Source organism: Bos taurus, chromosome 15 (assembly GCF_002263795.3).
Source record: "Bos taurus isolate L1 Dominette 01449 registration number 42190680 breed Hereford chromosome 15, ARS-UCD2.0, whole genome shotgun sequence".
Taxonomy (NCBI): Eukaryota; Metazoa; Chordata; class Mammalia; order Artiodactyla; family Bovidae; genus Bos; species Bos taurus.
In genome coordinates, this window is record NC_037342.1 from 17,840,534 (window position 1) to 17,856,505 (window position 15,972).

A 15,972-nucleotide genomic window follows, 5' to 3' on the forward strand; every position below is an offset into this window, starting at 1 on the left:
CTAAGCAGAGCTTATTCTTTGAATAAATTTGACTTGTAAAAGGGTAACATAGAGCATTAGATAAAATAAGAGGTGGGGGTCTAGGAAAGTGTTTTGGTATGTGTGGTAAGGGTAAAAAACCTAATTATGTAAATTCTAAGGGGAGAACTCTATTTTTAGCAATTGGCACAGTGCCTGGAACATACTAAGCAACCAAAGATTTGCTGCAAGAACATGATGAACAAAAGGGGCAACAATGAGAAGGAGTGAAGGAGTACTGAGAGGGAGGGAGTACTGACAGAAGAATCATGGCAAAGAATAAAACTGTTAATTTTTAAGCCACTAAGTTTTGTGATTCATAGATCTCCGTGGTGACATGATAATGCTAAATGAAAAAAGCAAGAGTGGTGATATTTGCTTTTTTTGGTAGTATATATTCTTTCGCACAACTTGAAATTTCTGGTAAGTGCACAGCTCTTTCAACTATTAGAACTGGAGGTGTAGTGTGAATGCTTTAGGCAGATTTTTGTAACCACAAATAAGATGAATTACAAGACTATATGAGAAACTATGAAAACAGTCCAAAGGAGAAATGGGACGCATACTGTTAGGACTGGTGGCAATAAAAATGGAATGTGAATGACAAGAATTTTAGGATAAGAAACAATGACTGTAATTTTTATCCATTTTTAAAGAAAAAGGAAGTCTAGGAGAATACTCACAAGTTTGTTTAAATTACTCCAGTTAGAAAATCGTACTGCTTTCTTAAGGCCAGTGGTCCTTGCCCTTCAGGAAATATACTGGCAACATTTGGACACTTATTCTCACAGTTGGGTGAAGGCGGGAACTGGGTCCCTGCTGGCATCTAACGGATAGAAGCCAGGGATGCTGCTAAACATCCCACAAAGCAAATAGGACAGCTACCATAATAAAGTATGTCAGTCTTATTGTGAATTTTGTGAAAGTCTATTTTGGATCTGTTTACAAATAAGCCTAATTAATATAACAATTACAAGATAGACAGCTTTCTTCTTTCGATGTAGGTTAACTGTTGATATTCAGTTTTGATAAAGTGGGCAAAATATTAACCAAACATTAACAAAATATGAGTTTAAATTTAAGTGATTATTTTCTCCAAAAACAGATGGTTAGAACCATTACCCTCTAAAGTTTCCTGCAAAATGTGCCTGTCAAGATTCTGTGCGTAAAAACTTTCTTCTTTTTTTGGACAGGGCAGAATACTTTAAAAAGGGAATAAGAAATGAATTTTTCTGACAGTAAAATAATGTTAGTAATGGCCTTTGGATACCAAGGGAAGTTTTAGAACAAATGTTTACCATTTAACCATTCACATATGATGTCTGTAAATCTGGCTCGGTTTTGAGTTTTATGTGGCTCTCATTCCCAGCAATACAATACTCTTTATTCTTTCAGGGGACAAACAACAAAACCCGTTTCCTGCACAGACAATACACCCTGACAACTGGCAGTGTCACTCTTCAAACTGAGGAAAAACTAGGACTAGAATACGTTCAACTGGAAGGCATTTCCAGTGAAAAGTCTTGCTAATTAAAAAAAAAAGGAATTGCTGCTGTCTTAAAAGTATGAAATTGGCGTTTCACACCTCTACATTCTACGACTTCTTGCAGGAGGTTGGGGGACAGAGAGGCAGGATCACTTCATTCGTTCCAAATTCGTCGCTCTAAAGGCAAGTTATGAGAAGGCCGTCAGGAAGGTCCTTCGCTAAAGCTAGGTGGCTGGGGAAGTCTTTTATTTTTCCTTATTCGGCCCCAGCTCTGACACGGGAAAGTGAGCCCAAGCTTGAAGAACACGCAGTCCATCCATCACGTAGGCAACTCCCCTGCAGGATTCTAATTAAATGTGCAGGCCTGACTTTCCCTCCAAATCCGGGCCTCAGGTGTTCCACCCGGAGTTTCTCTTCAGCCGCCCCTCGCCAGAGAGTCTCGGAAGAGAGGAGCATTCACATATAAAGAAACTTAAACCGCCCGAGCCTCCCACTGAAGAAGATTCACCGCTAGTCTGAACTTGTAGGTGGGGAGGCAAAGCCCCAAAGCTTCCCCTCCCTGGGAAAAACCTCTGGCTCCAAAGGTCCTTCCGTCCGGCTTAGCATGATCCAGTACCCCTCCCTCCCGCGCCGGCGCTTACCCAATACCAGCCGGGCTACATCCGAAGGTAACAGCATGATCGAAGCCGCAGAAGAAACCGTAGTGAGAGACGAGACTCGGGTAAAAACCAACACAGCGACAGCCCCTGCGCCGCATCTCCCAGTTCCAGTGGCGGCACTGAACCCGCGGCAACTTGTCCCGCCTCTTTCGCTCCCCGCCAGCCAATCGCTTCCGCCGGAGAAAGAAAGGCGCCGAAAAGAAACCCGCCTCCGTTCTACTTGGAGCTGTCGTCACATCCGCCCTCACATTTGGATGGGGGCGGGGCGGGAAGGCGGGAGCAGAGAGGCAGAGCAGGCGCTAGAGGGCGAGCGGCGGACGCAGGGCCGCACGCCATTGGCTGACAGGGCGCACGCGCGTTTCCCTCAGATGAGCGCTGTGTTTGGGGAAGCGAGTCTTGGGAGCGGAGAGCGTGCGTGTTTGGCCAGCGTGGGCAGACGGTGCCCCGGCGCCAGTCCGCCTTAGTGCTTCCTTTGGAAACGTACGCTGTGCGATCATTCCAGGTTTGATCCGGAAGCCAAATAGTGCTTGGACAGCCGGCTCGGGCCTTGGGGGAGGCGGGTTGAGCGGGCTTGTAGGCTGCGGACATCACCGCTTACAGAGATTCCGCTTCGGCCGAGTCCAACGGTAGGGCCGCCGAAGAAGCTGGCTTGACTAATCATCTTTTTCTCCCCTCTTATAATTAGCAGTTTTAATCACCGAGCAATTTGTAGAGGCTTAAACTGCAGTCTCCTGATTAACAGCTTGGGCTTTGGAATCACTCTCCAGTTCAAAATTCTGACTGTCGGCTGACTGTGTACTATCTTCCCTGTGGTAATTTTATCCTGTGGTAAGTGTCGTGGTCTGTGTGGGGGTTGGAAAAGAATTTCGAGGCATGAGGCAGAATGAGGAGGAGGATAAACTTTATTAGAGTGGGAGCTGCTGTTAAAACAGCTGGCCATTTCAGGGGAGAGCCAAATGCTTTTGCAGGCTTACAGCCAGTTTCCATAGCCTTAAGACAGAAAAACTTCCCACTGGAATGGTGGCATTAGATGATTGGTTAGGACGCTATAGGAGAAGGCAATGGCAGCCCACTCCAGTACTCTTGCCTGGAAAATCCCATGGATGTAGAAGCCTGGTAGGCTGCAGTCCATGGGGTCGCTAAGACTGAGTAGCTTCACTTTCACTTTTCACTTTCATGCATTGGAGAAGGAAATGGCAACCCACTCCAGTGTTCTTGCCTGGAGAATCCCAGGGACAGCGGACCCTGGTGGGCTGCCATCTCTGGGGTCGCACAGAGTCGGACACGACTAAAGTGACTTAGCAGTAGCAGTAGGATGCTATAGGATGGACAGTAGGGTGGGTATCTTACATATTATGGGGTTAGGGTACTGGCCGGTTTAGATCCGGAGGGTCATGGCAACAGTTGCTATGGGGCTTGGTCAGTTCCAGAGATTTTTTTCCTGTGACCTTGGTATAGGGCTCCACATTCCCCCCTCTTTTTATTTATGGGCCACACTTTGGCCGGTTAACACCCTGCTCACGACTACCTGTCTACCTACCCTATCCTTGTCTCAGGCCGCAGGGACACAAGTCACTGGGGAATGGGGCAATGACCACTCTGGCTTCTTCAAGCCGAGCAGGGACATTGTGGGGTCCTGAGTCCCAGTGCCCACTTTCTGTCAGGGTGCATTTACAGAAGGAGGTGAGAGTCCACAAAATGATAAGGCAGCTTGTTCCAGCATTGTCTGGATGTTGGTTGGGGGATATTCTAGTATTACTATTTGGAGATGTATTTGTTGTATTCTAGAAGAAACAAACTTAACAAGAAAGTTAAAGAAACATGGCCTAAAGCTTAAAAGAAGTAGAAAAACTGCTGAGGGGCTCACCAGGAGAACCAAGACCAAACATTGGTCCGTAACGTTAGTGTTTCTCTAGGTATGAGAGGATGCAAGAATTTGGGCTCATAAAAATCTTGACCTGAAAACATCTGACTATCTGAAGGCCTGTTCTTCCAGTTTTTCACAGAACACAAAGTGCCTTATTTCTGATCTCTACCCTGAACTTCTTTTAGGGGCTGTTGAAGCTCAGCAGCTTGCAGTGGTCATGATTTAATTTTTGTAGAGGCATCTGGCAATTACCAACGTCCAGTCAGCAGGTCCCCTTCATAGCCACATTTTTGACCGTGTTTTGGAGGCATTTCATGGCCACTGTGTCCCACAATGCGGGGAAGGCTCATTCCCAAGTCTAGTGAAGATTCCATTGATAGGTCACTCAATGTACTGTTACTAGACCAGGCCTTGTGAGTAGCAAAAGTCTCTGGACCATCCATGTTTTACTGGCCTCTTGGTCCAGGAAAATATTCCCTCCTGTTACTTCTTCCCGTGTCTAGAGTTACATTATTAAAATAGTTGATCTCATATGGAACTGCATATCAGCATTTTATCATAGGCTTAGTCATTCATTTGGTAACATAAGAAACAAGTTTCTGAAACAGGTGACATAGAATATAATATACCTAGCAGCAGCAGCAGCAGTTGTTAGTAAGATCATAAGTAAGAATTTAAGTCAAGAACTTCCATTAGGTATAGCATGGTATATGCCCAGGTCATCTGACTTAGTTGTTAAATGACTATAGCTTCAGTTCAGTTGCTCAGTTGTGTCCAACTCTTTGTGACTTGATCAACTGCAGCACGCCAGGCCTCCTTGTCCATCACCAACTCCCAGAGTCCCCCCAAACCCATGTCCATTGTGTTGGTGATGCCATCCAATCATCTGATCCTCTGTCATCCCCTTCTCTTCCTGCCCTCAATCTTTCCCAGCATAAGGGTCTTTTCAAATGAGTCAGCTTTCCGCATCAGGTGGCCAAAGTATTGGAGTTTCAGCTTCGACATCAGTCCCTCTAATGAACACCCAGGACTGATCTCCTTTAGGATGGACTGGTTGGATCTCCTTGCAGTCCAAGGGACTCTCGAGAGTCTTCTCCAACATCACAGTTCAAAAGCATTAATTCTTCAGCACTCAGCTTTCTTCACAGTCCAACTCTCACATCCATACATGACTACTGGAAAAACCATAGCCTTGACTAGGCAGACTATAGCTTGGTGGCAATCAAATTAAGCCTTTTAGCGATATAACAACTATCTCAGAAGTGAGTCTTAGTAAACAGACCTTAGTAAACAAAGCTAGAACTTAATATTCAGTGAAGCATATTTTTTTGTTTGTTTGTTTTTTTTTTCCTCTATTGTGAGGACATTAACCCTGTAGCCAGAGAAGGCTTTAACTCATCAAATAAAATGAGGTTTGTCAGGGACCTGGGAAAATCCAAGTGGTCATCTTGGATTTACCTTAGCCCTGACTCTGATTAGCAGCTATTCACCAATTTTTAATTCCCCAATTTAGGAGTAGACTCAGTTCAATTCAGTCACTCAGTTGTGTCTGAGTCTTTGTGTAGACTCTGAGTGGAGTGGTACACTCAAAGGGTGGATTTGAGTGGACCATTCTTTGAGTGGATTATTGCCATGTTTTAAATTGACAGGGGTTAATTTTTGCAGAAACAGAATAAGCTTTGTCTACATCTACCATAATTTTTATAGATCATGGTGAAATAATGCTTATTTAACAAAAGAACAAAAGATTTTAGAAACAAATATAAATCACTTAAAGGCAAAGAAATTCACAATCTGTGATCAAAAGCTGTATTCTAAGAAAACTTTTTCTCTTAACAGAGAGAGACGACCAAATTCCAGTCTGGTACCAGCTTACTGTTAATAATAAAATATGTTTATTTGGTTAACCTTAGAAAAGTCTTTTCCATAAATCTTGAAGTAGCAGTATTCTTGCAAAGACATCAGAGTGAAACTACAGAAGACATGTTTAAAATTTGGTTAACTTGCCATTGACAAAGAAACCTGGTCATTGCTGTGACATGTAACACTTTAACATGGTAGGTAACTAGAATTATAACTGACATTTTACCAGGACATATCAGATTTTCATGTATTCCACATAATTTTTAGGATATCTGCAGTAGAAGCATCAACCATACAATATAACCTGAGATGATTCATCATTCCTCCAACAGTACTTCTCATATAATTTAACATGTCAAATGAACCCAAGTAATTTAGTATCTCTTTTTGGAACATCTCACGGGCCCTCTGAAGCATCCTAAAGTTAGCTAAAAGTCAAATCATTTGGAAAGTTTTGTCAATAAATATCAAAAGGGTTTATAACAGTCAGATAGGCTCATATTGGTCACTGTGAAACAATAGTTATTCACTTAGCCAAAGTAGCAAAAAGGATTTCAAAGGCAAATATAAAACAGATCAATTAAGAGGTAAAGAAACTTAAATTTATTATTGGAAGCAGGACATACTTTCTGAAGAAAGTATGTCCTCTTAACAGAGAGAAAGGCCAAATTTAAGTTTTTGCACCAGCATTTAAATTCATTTAAAAGCAAATTAAATTTATTTTAAACTTAGTCCTAACCATGCACAAAACTTTTCTCAGGGTCCACTTTCCACAAAACTTCTTATCACTTTCTGTACCCATTACTTTGTTCTCCCATCCTGAAGCAACCACCTGTAAGTCAGACTTACTTCCTTTTCCCTTCATAAAATGCAATTTCATTCCTCATACCTTCTTTATTAAAAACATTCAGCCTACTTTGCTTAAGCAACCAAGAACTGACCTTTATATTAGCATTCTGTAGATTGGTGAGCATAATTTCTAAAAAAACCTTTGCTTTCTTATAGAAAATATCTCAGAGTAGCACCAAACATATTTATGAATAGTCCCAAATCTCTTTAGTTTCTCTGTAAAAGGAAGTTAGCATTCAGTGATGAATATTTCAGAATCTTATTTGGAAGTGACCTAGGTATTCAATAAACTTCTTTCACTTAGTTTAGCACAACTGTAGACATTCAGGTTACCAAAATCTGGAGAGATTATTTTAGACAGACATTTCTAAAGTATATTTATTCCTAATAGAGTTTATCTAAAAGCTCATATCATTTGCATATTATTTTTTAGAAGTTTCTTTACTCGAGATATTTTCCTCATTGACAAACATGTAACAGATATACAATATAACTATTTAACATGTTAAACCTAGGCACAATGAAAACATTATTCTTAATGTTAATGACTTGACATGTCTATATTAGATTAGCAAACAAACATTAATACTAGATACTTAATATTGAATATTTCCCAGCTCACGTGAACGTCAGATTCATTCAGTTAAGTTTCTCTTGTATTTAGAATTGTTTGATTTGTAAGCAATTACTTTTCTTTAGGCCAATTAAATTAGAGCTCATTTATATCTTAACTTCAGTATTATCGAAAAATATACACACTGAGAAATACGTAAGTCCAGATGGACAGATAGAGATCTCATAGTTTTCCAGTTGAGATTTAAAATGTCTCTTTGACACTTTTTTTTTCTTGGCTTGAAGTTCTAATTTGACCAAGGCTGAGGTCTCAGGCAAAGTGGGCTGTGTATTTCAAAGACCTGGCAAGGGTTAACATCAAGTTTTCCCTAGGCAGGCCTTTTTAACAAGCTAGTTGTTTTTAATTGCATATCCAAAAAGAACTGTTTTTGCAAGTTTCCAAGAAAAAAATTTCATTTTAACCAGTTTTCTCCAGGGTCTAAACAATATACGGCCATCCGTGTCAAAAAGTCATCTTTCCTTTCTGCAATGATAGTTTTATAACTAAAATATAGACCAAATAGTGCTCAAATTGACTCTCATGTCAGAGACAGACAGCTGATGAAAATATTGGATTGCCTGTCTGGGAGAAGTGGGGTCTTGTTTGATCAGAAGAATCTGAAGGAGTAAGGGAATTTGCAAGGGTAGGGAAGGAAGCTTGGTCCCTCCCCACCCTGAGAGACAGGAGTAGCTAGAAGGGAATTCTCTAGAATGTTCAGGAGAGTTTTTGATCCCTCAAGCTTTTGGATATAGGAGAAAGACCTGGACCAAAGGGAACCTCAGAATCCTTTCCTAGTCTCCAACAATAGATATCAAATGGGGATAGGAAAGGTCGAGTAGGGGTTGTCTAGGAAATCTGATGGAGAAGGAGGCAGAGGGGGATGGGATAGGGAGGCAACAGAAACACACATGTAGCATGAGTCCCTCAAATCCAGATTCTAAGGGCCATGAAGGACTGAACATAAGGAAACTCTGAGTCCTTTCCCTGATTTTGGCAAAAGAGATCAAGTTGAAGGATTCTGCTACAATCTAGTGTTTCATTCAGAGGATATTTTTTTTGTTCCCCCAGTTTGTATTGGGTCTAGGCCTTTTGCAGGGTCAAATTTTTCCAGTTCCAGAGAATGTAGCCAAGGGGTGAGTCTGAGACAGAGGCTCCCAGGACGTACCAGAACCCACTGTTAGCCTTCATGCCATAGAATGGGGGTACTGAGAGTCACCAGCTGACAGAAAGGCGTCTCTTTTGTTCCAGTGATCTCTCCGTGCGACTGATGGCACAAAATGGTTGACCGTCTCAACAGGTGCATCGGGCAGTGAGAGGTGACCCCTGAGAACGGTTCAGCTAAGGTACCGTGTGACCCAGGCAGAGAAAGAGATTCTCGGGAGTGACCATGGTTGACTCACCATTTGGCATTTCCCTGAAGTGTGGAGGGCACTCTTAGAATGGCTCAGAGGCAACACCTAGACTCCTGTAAATCAATCTGGACTAAAAAGGAAAGAAGTGAAAGTAACAGGGAAGATAGGCTGAGGAATCCAGCTTACAATCCTATTGGGGAGGCGGTGGCCAGCGGACGATGGGCTCTATGTTTTGATTCAACCACTATGTGCCTAACATGAAGCATGGAAGTTGTCTTGCTAGGGGGTAGATGCCCTTGTGGTGTGATTCATTCCATGACTCCCTTATCCTCACATGGGTATCTTCATGTGGCAGACACCATAGTGGCTTTTAAGTGCCTGGCCTGTGCCCACACAACCTGGCCTGTGCCCACACAATGTTGGTTGGCCTAATCCTCAGAAAGGAGTCAAAAGGAGAGACCTTCACCCATCTAGGTGGCAGCTACTGGGATGCAGTGAGCAGTGGGAGCCTTCCAGACAGAAAGTAAAGTGCATGTAAAGGCAAATAGATGGGGAAACAATGGAAACAGTGACAGACTTTATTTTCTTGGGCTCCAGAATCACTACAGATGGTGACTACAGAGCCATGAAATTAAAAGATGCTTGCTCCTTGGACGAAAGGCTATGACCAACCTAGACAGTGTATTAAAAAGAGACATTACTTGGCTGACAAAGGTCTGTATAGTCAAAGCTATGGTTTTTCCAGTAATCATATATGGATGTGAGAGTTGGACTATAAAGAAGGCTGAGCACTGAAAAATTGATGCTTTTGAACTGTGGTGTTGGAGAAGACTCTTGAGAATCCCTTGCACTGCAAGGAGATCCAACCAGTCCATCCTAAAGGAAGTCAACCCTGAATATTCATTGGAAGGACAGATGCTGAAGCTCCAATCCTTTGGCCATGTGATGCGAAGAGCTGATTCATTAGAAAAGACTATGATGCTGGGAAAGATTGAAGGCAGGAGGAGAAGGGGATGAAAGAGCACAAGATGGTTGGATGGCATTACCGACTCAATGGACATGAGTTTGAGCAAGCTCTGGGAGATGGTGAAGGACAGGGAAGGCTGTTGTGCTGCAGTCCCTGGGGTCGCAAAGAGTCGGACACAACTGAGCAACTGAACAACAACAAGGTTATGCAGCTTTTAAGTGGCAGGACCAGGATATGAATTAGTACAGTCTGACCACAGAGCCCACACTTTTACCATTAAGATGAGAATGGCATGCCAAGGGCAGAATTAGATCCAGGAAGATCAGTTATAAACATCATTGTCAAATTATGCAAAGGGATCAACTTGGTTGAGATCAGCAAAGGACAATGGATTTGCCAATTCAGAAGCTATTACTTAAGAAATATGTATCCATACCAGTTGCATGTTGGGACTGGAACCTAAATTGTTGTGGATTAATATATTAATTGAATTAAACTCTATCTAGTGATGCTCTTACTCTAGCTAACTACTCTAGTTCCTCTAGTTATCTTAAGTTCCTCCAACATTCTCTGCCTTTTCCATCTTAGGAACCTTTGGCTAGGCTAGTCTCCTTCTCTAAGATGTTGGTTCTCTTAACTCTTTCTGTGATTGGCATCAGTTCATACAGATCTTGGCTTTATTGTAAGCTCCTCTGATACATTTTCTTTGGTAGTTTATAAAAAGTAAATTTTACTTATTTTTTTGTTGTTTTCGGTCATTAAGTCATGTCTGATTCTTTGCGACCTCATAAACTGCAGCACGCCAGGCTTCCCTGTCCTTCACTATCTCTGCTGCTGCTGCTGCTAAGTCGCTTCAGTCGTGTCCAACTCTGTGCGACCCCATAGACAGCAGCCCACTAGGCTCCTCTGTCCCTGGGATTCTCCAGGCAAGAACACTGGAGTGGGTTGCCATTTCCTTCTCCAGTGCAGGAAAGTGAAAAGTGAAAGGGAAGTCGCTCACTCGTGCCCAACTCTTAGTGACCCCATGGACTGTAGCCTACCAGGCTCCTCTGTCCATGGGATTTTCCAGGCAAGAGTACTGGAGTGGGGTGCCATTGCCTCACTATCTCTAGATTTGCTCAAACTCATGTCTGTTGAGTCTGTGGTGCCATCCAATTTATCTCATCCTTGTTGTCCCCTTCTCTTCTTGCCCTCATCCCACCATCAGGGTCTTTTTCAGTGAGCTGGATCTTCTCATCTGGTGGCCGTAAATAGTATTTGCTTCCTTTGAGGCATATGTTACAATTTGGAATTATGCATTGACTTATCAGTGTACTAGTTTATTGTTACTGTCCCCAACTAGTTATGACTCCATGAAGGTAGGATTTGTTCTTTAAGTTTCTACCCCTAGCGTAGTGCCTTGAACACAGTAGTTGCCAAGTAAATATTGTTGCTTGTATCAGTGAAGGAACATTTCCTATTTATATAGATAATACTGAACTATTTTGTTTTCTTGAAAATAATCAATCTTTGAGAGATGTATAGGGAGAAGCAAAGTCAACACAGCTTAAAAAAAACACTTTAGAGCTACCATGTCTTGAAAGTGTCACATGTTCAGTAAGCATACATTTTTTTCATATTACAAATAACATATTAGCAATATAGGTACCTGCCTGTATGGTTCTTTGGATGTTGCTAAGGTGTTTTCATTGGTTCAGTTCAATTCAGTCGCTAAGTCGTGTCCGACTCTTTGCAACCACATGAATCGTAGCACGCCAGGCCTCCTTGTCCATCACCAACTCCCAGAGTTCACCCAAACTCATATACATCAAGTTGGTGATGCCATCCAACCATCTCATCCTCTGTCGTCCCCTTCTCCTCCTGCCCCCAATTCCTCCTAGCATCAGGGTCTTTTCCAGTGAGTCAACTCTTCACATGAGGTAATCAAAGTATTGGAGTTTCAGCCTCAGCATCAGTCCTTCCAATGAACACCCAGGACTGGTCTCCTTTAGGATGGACTGGTTGGATCTCCTTGCAGTCCAAGGGACTCTCAAGAGTCTTCTCCAACACCACAGTTCAAAAGCATCAATTCTTTGGCGCTCAGCTTTCTTCACAGTCCAACTCTCACATCCATACATGACCACTGGAAAAACCATTTCATTGGTTAGAATCCCAATTTTATTTTCATTATTGACTCAAAAGGGGTTAAACTAAGATTGAGCAAGAAGAGAGAGTTCTTGATAAAACTATAACAGAAAAATGAAAGCAACAGTTCTTGTCTTCAAGAAGTATACAGTCAAATGAAAATGGCTATCAAGTAATCAACAGCCTATATTATACAGCACAGTAAAGGAAGTTGTAAAAGAGGATGATATGGTTGGATGGTATCACCAATTCGATGGACATGAGTTTGAGCAAGCTCCGGGAGTTGGTGATGATCAGGGAGGCCTGGTGTGCTACAGTCTGTGGGGTCGCAGAGTGTTGGACATGACTGAGACTGAGCTGAACTGAACTGAAAGGAGGTTGTAATAACTCATTTATTACTGTAACTGTAAAGGAGGGGTAAAGGAATCAAAACAACTGTTGAATATAAATGGAGAAGACAACTAGAGCTATCTGCCAATAGAGGTAGTTCTGAGTGTCTAAAGAGACAGTAGTATTTTGTTGGAGAAATTTCTTCCTTTATAGGAAGTTTGGACATGGTCTCTCAATTCCTCCCAATTTTAAGACTCTGTGAGGTATTGCAGGGGGAGAAAAATATGCTTAATCTTGAAAGATTGAGTAGAACTTAAACGTGAAAAGATGGGGAAAGGACTCAGCCCTCCTTTTTTCCTCTTGAGATGTATATGTAGTGTAGGTATAATAGACAGACATAGGGACATTGCTTTTTTTGTTTATAAACATTTCTACTAATAATGAAGCTTCTTTGTAAAAAGGCTCAGAAATACTAAAACAGTGCTTTTCTTGAAAGATTATTTTTTAAGTTTATCAAAGAAAGGTTTGAGTATATCAAAAAATCTGAAAGGAAGTCTACTGCAATGGCATTAAGGTATAGAGTAAGCTATAGTTGACCTTTGACATTTACAAAGCTGTCACTAGAGCATGTAATTTCCTTCATTTCCTTGTATAACAATAGTATCATTTCCCTCTATTTTTATGTATTAAATGAGAACCATAAATCCAGTTGAGATGTAAGTGCTAGCTCTGAGAACCTCTTAACATATCAATTCGAAAACACAATTTAAGGTTTTGGTTCAGGAAAATGGCAAGTCACTATCTATAAAAAAGGGTGCTTTTGAATAGTTCAGTCAATGTTAAATCCTCAAGTGCTCTTTTCCTTATTCTTTGCCTGACAGTTTTCTTTATTCATCTTTTATATTTTAATATAAATGTCATGTTTCTTAGAAGAGGTCTCAAAACAATAAAGTAAATTATACATTTCTTATTTTTATCCTACTGCAGCTTCAATACATTTGCATGTTAAGGCTTTGTTTTGATATATTCTAAGAAAATCATTAAATATGGAAATATTAAGAAAAATCATTATGCTTTGTAATATGCCTCTAGTTATAGTTAGATCTAACTATATAATACCACAATCAAATAATTTTACATATATATGTATTTTTTTACAGATACGTTTTCTGAAATTCTGAATCATGAGTCTAGCACTTAATGATCTGCTTATTTGCTGCCGTCAACTAGAACTTGATAAAGCTACAGAGCGAAGGGTAGTAAATTACTTAAATTTAATCTTTCTTTGAAATGAATGTGTGATTGGTAACTCATTATTTTGTTCTTTTTCATTTTCAGAGAGAGATTGAGAAATTTAAGCGCCTGATTCAGGATCCTGAAACTGTTCGACATTTAGATCACCATTCAGATTCCAAACAAGGGAAATATTTGAATTGGGATGCTGTTTTTAGGTATTCGATTCTAATTTTTTTTTTCTGTCTTACTTTTCTCTTTCCTTTTTATTTCTGTTGTGATATTTTTGTGTGTATAGAGGTCAACTTATCTTTGCTCCTTGTATATCGTTGTGCCTTGCATAGGAAATTGATGCTCGATATTTATCTGAAACATAATTTTTAAAGGATGTTCATATAAAAAAGTTAAGATTTTTGAATTATTTGTTCAATAAAATGTCTTTGACATATCTCACTCAAGATGAGAATTTCTTTCATATCACTTTTTTTATAAGACTTTATTTCAAATTATAGAATAAAATTAAGTTATATTAAGTCCTTTATAACTTTGACATCTTTAAATATTGCTCTAAGTAACTGCCATGTATAAACATAATAAAAAAGTAAAAAGGAATTTTAGAAAAATTCCATATGATTTCAGTTAACAAACAAAACTCATGCTTTGGAAAGACACAATTCATTACTTGACTGGAGTGGCAAACAGAATTGATGCTTTTATATAAAGGCATAATTTTCAGTTATGAAATCCATTCATAACTAGAAATAGGTGGTAAGACTTAGGAAAGATAAAGTATTTTAAAGTAACGTAGAATACTGATAAACTTGAAAGAACATTTTCAGTCTAGTGAAATATGAGTATATATTCATTCTTGAGTGTTTAGAATAGATAATCTATTTTATTTTTTAGTTTTTATTTGACACTAGACATACCATTGAGGATTTCATTGTGGATAACATGAAAAATACACACTTCTTTTCCTGTGGTTCCTTACTTTATTTCAGATGCCACAAATAATTTTTGTTGTTTTTGTCACTTATTCCCATCTCTTTTGTGACCCCATGGAGTCTAGCCCACCAGGCTCCTCTGTCCGTGGGATTTCCTAGGCAAGTATACTGGAGTGGGTTGCCATTTCCTCTGCAGGGGATCTTCCTGACCCAGGTTTTGAATCCACATCTCCTGCATTTGCAGGCAGATTCTTTTCTACTGAGTCCCCAGAAAAGCCTACTACAAATACCGTTATTATCTAAAGATGAATATTTTGCATTAGCGGATCATGTAGGCCATCTGTGTACCTAACACTTCTAGCTAATCATGAATATCTTATAGGCAGACTTCATTTAAATTAGGGCTAGAAACCTTACCAACTCTTTAGGAAGGAGGTTCCTATTTTGCTGAAAGTTTTACTTTTGTTTTAGGTTCAAAGGATTTGTTAACAAAAGAAATCACTTGTTACAAATCAATAAGTTCAACTTTTAATAGATGATTATTTAACTTAATTTCAGTTCAGTTTAGTAGCTCAGTTATGTCCGACTCTTTGCAACCCCATGAACCACAGCACACCAGGCCTCCCTGTCTATCACCAACTTCCAGAGTTTACCCAAACTCATGTCCATTGAATTGGTGATGCCATCTAACCATCTCATCCTCTGTTGTCCCCTTCTCTTCCTGCCCTCAATCTTTCCCAGCATAAGGGTCTTTTCAAATGAGTCAGCTCTTCACATCAGGTGGCCAAAATATTGGAGTTTCACCTTCAACATCAGTCCTTCCAGTGAACACCCAGGACTGATTTCCTTTAGGATGGACTGGTTGGATCTCCTTGCAGTTATTAAAAGAACAGAAATAGAAACAATAGAGAAGAGTAACAGCACATACATCACCAAATTGGGCCAACCGACATTCAGACTTAAACAGTGCTGGGAAGTCCCTTGTTAACAGCAATCTGGAGTCCCAATTGGGAAAAGGTCCTGGGCTGTACGTCCACCCCAAGGGTGAGACTTCAAGTTGCTATTTTAGGGGCTCTCATTTATAATCCCAGGCCACTAACTGATATCATCTTCAGTTTACATGCACAAATGAAGCTCTGATTTAGTTTTTACAATGTGGTTTCACCTTGTGAGTCATTAAGACGTTTTAGACCCTGGGGGACTGGCCAGGTCCTCAGGGGCTTAAGAGATTCCAAGATCCATTCCTTTCTTATCTCAAGTGCCCCCTGACTTGCTATGCTTGCAGGCAGGTATGAAATCCAGGCAGTGTCCAGGCAGATCAGAAGCAGGTGACAGGCCTACTCGGTTGCTTCTGAATTTGGAGAAGACTTCCTCCATTTTAATTTCCCTAATAGTAGGTCATGTAATACACACACACACACACACACATACATGTCATGCACTAAATAGCAGAAAGAGGTGAGAAAGAATTGAGAGCTCTTAATTGTATTGCAAGCTTTTGATGATAAATGAGAAAGCAAGCAGGAAAACAGTAGAAAATCATGGAAGTTAATAGATTAAGAACTTTGTAGACCAGACTTTAAATTGGTGTTGAGGGCTTGGCCTTGGAAATGTAATTGTTTTGGTTAGTGTACCTTGTTTGAAGAAGTGTGGTTTAAAAGCTCTTT

The 15,972-nt window shown here is 40.5% G+C and overlaps 2 protein-coding genes across 9 annotated transcripts in view; one reads left to right on the forward strand and one right to left on the reverse strand.

The window, feature by feature from the left end:
* The window catches only part of NPAT (nuclear protein, coactivator of histone transcription), a 53,531-nt gene extending 51,247 nt beyond the window's left edge, over positions 1–2,284 (reverse strand). Inside the window, exon 1 of the mRNA XM_002692975.5 lies at positions 2,146–2,284. Coding sequence (XP_002693021.2) covers positions 2,146–2,182 — 37 coding nt within the window. The 5' untranslated portion in view covers positions 2,183–2,284. The remainder of the gene's footprint in view (positions 1–2,145) is intronic.
* A 245-nt stretch (positions 2,285–2,529) lies between these two features.
* ATM (ATM serine/threonine kinase) overlaps positions 2,530–15,972 on the forward strand; it is a 157,096-nt gene continuing 143,653 nt past the window's right edge. For 3 of the 8 annotated variants that reach the window (XM_005215785.5, XM_010812321.4, XM_024975300.2), the window contains exons 1-5: positions 2,530–2,665; positions 2,849–2,991; positions 8,604–8,698; positions 13,289–13,384; positions 13,467–13,579. In XM_005215785.5, the coding sequence (XP_005215842.1) occupies positions 13,313–13,384; positions 13,467–13,579 (185 nt within the window). In that variant the 5' untranslated portion in view covers positions 2,530–2,665; positions 2,849–2,991; positions 8,604–8,698; positions 13,289–13,312. Of the gene's footprint in view, positions 2,666–2,848; positions 2,992–8,603; positions 8,699–13,288; positions 13,385–13,466; positions 13,580–15,972 lie in introns of those variants that run through there. The other 5 variants (XM_010812323.4, XM_010812324.4, XM_010812325.4 and 2 more) reach the window with 5 other exon arrangements.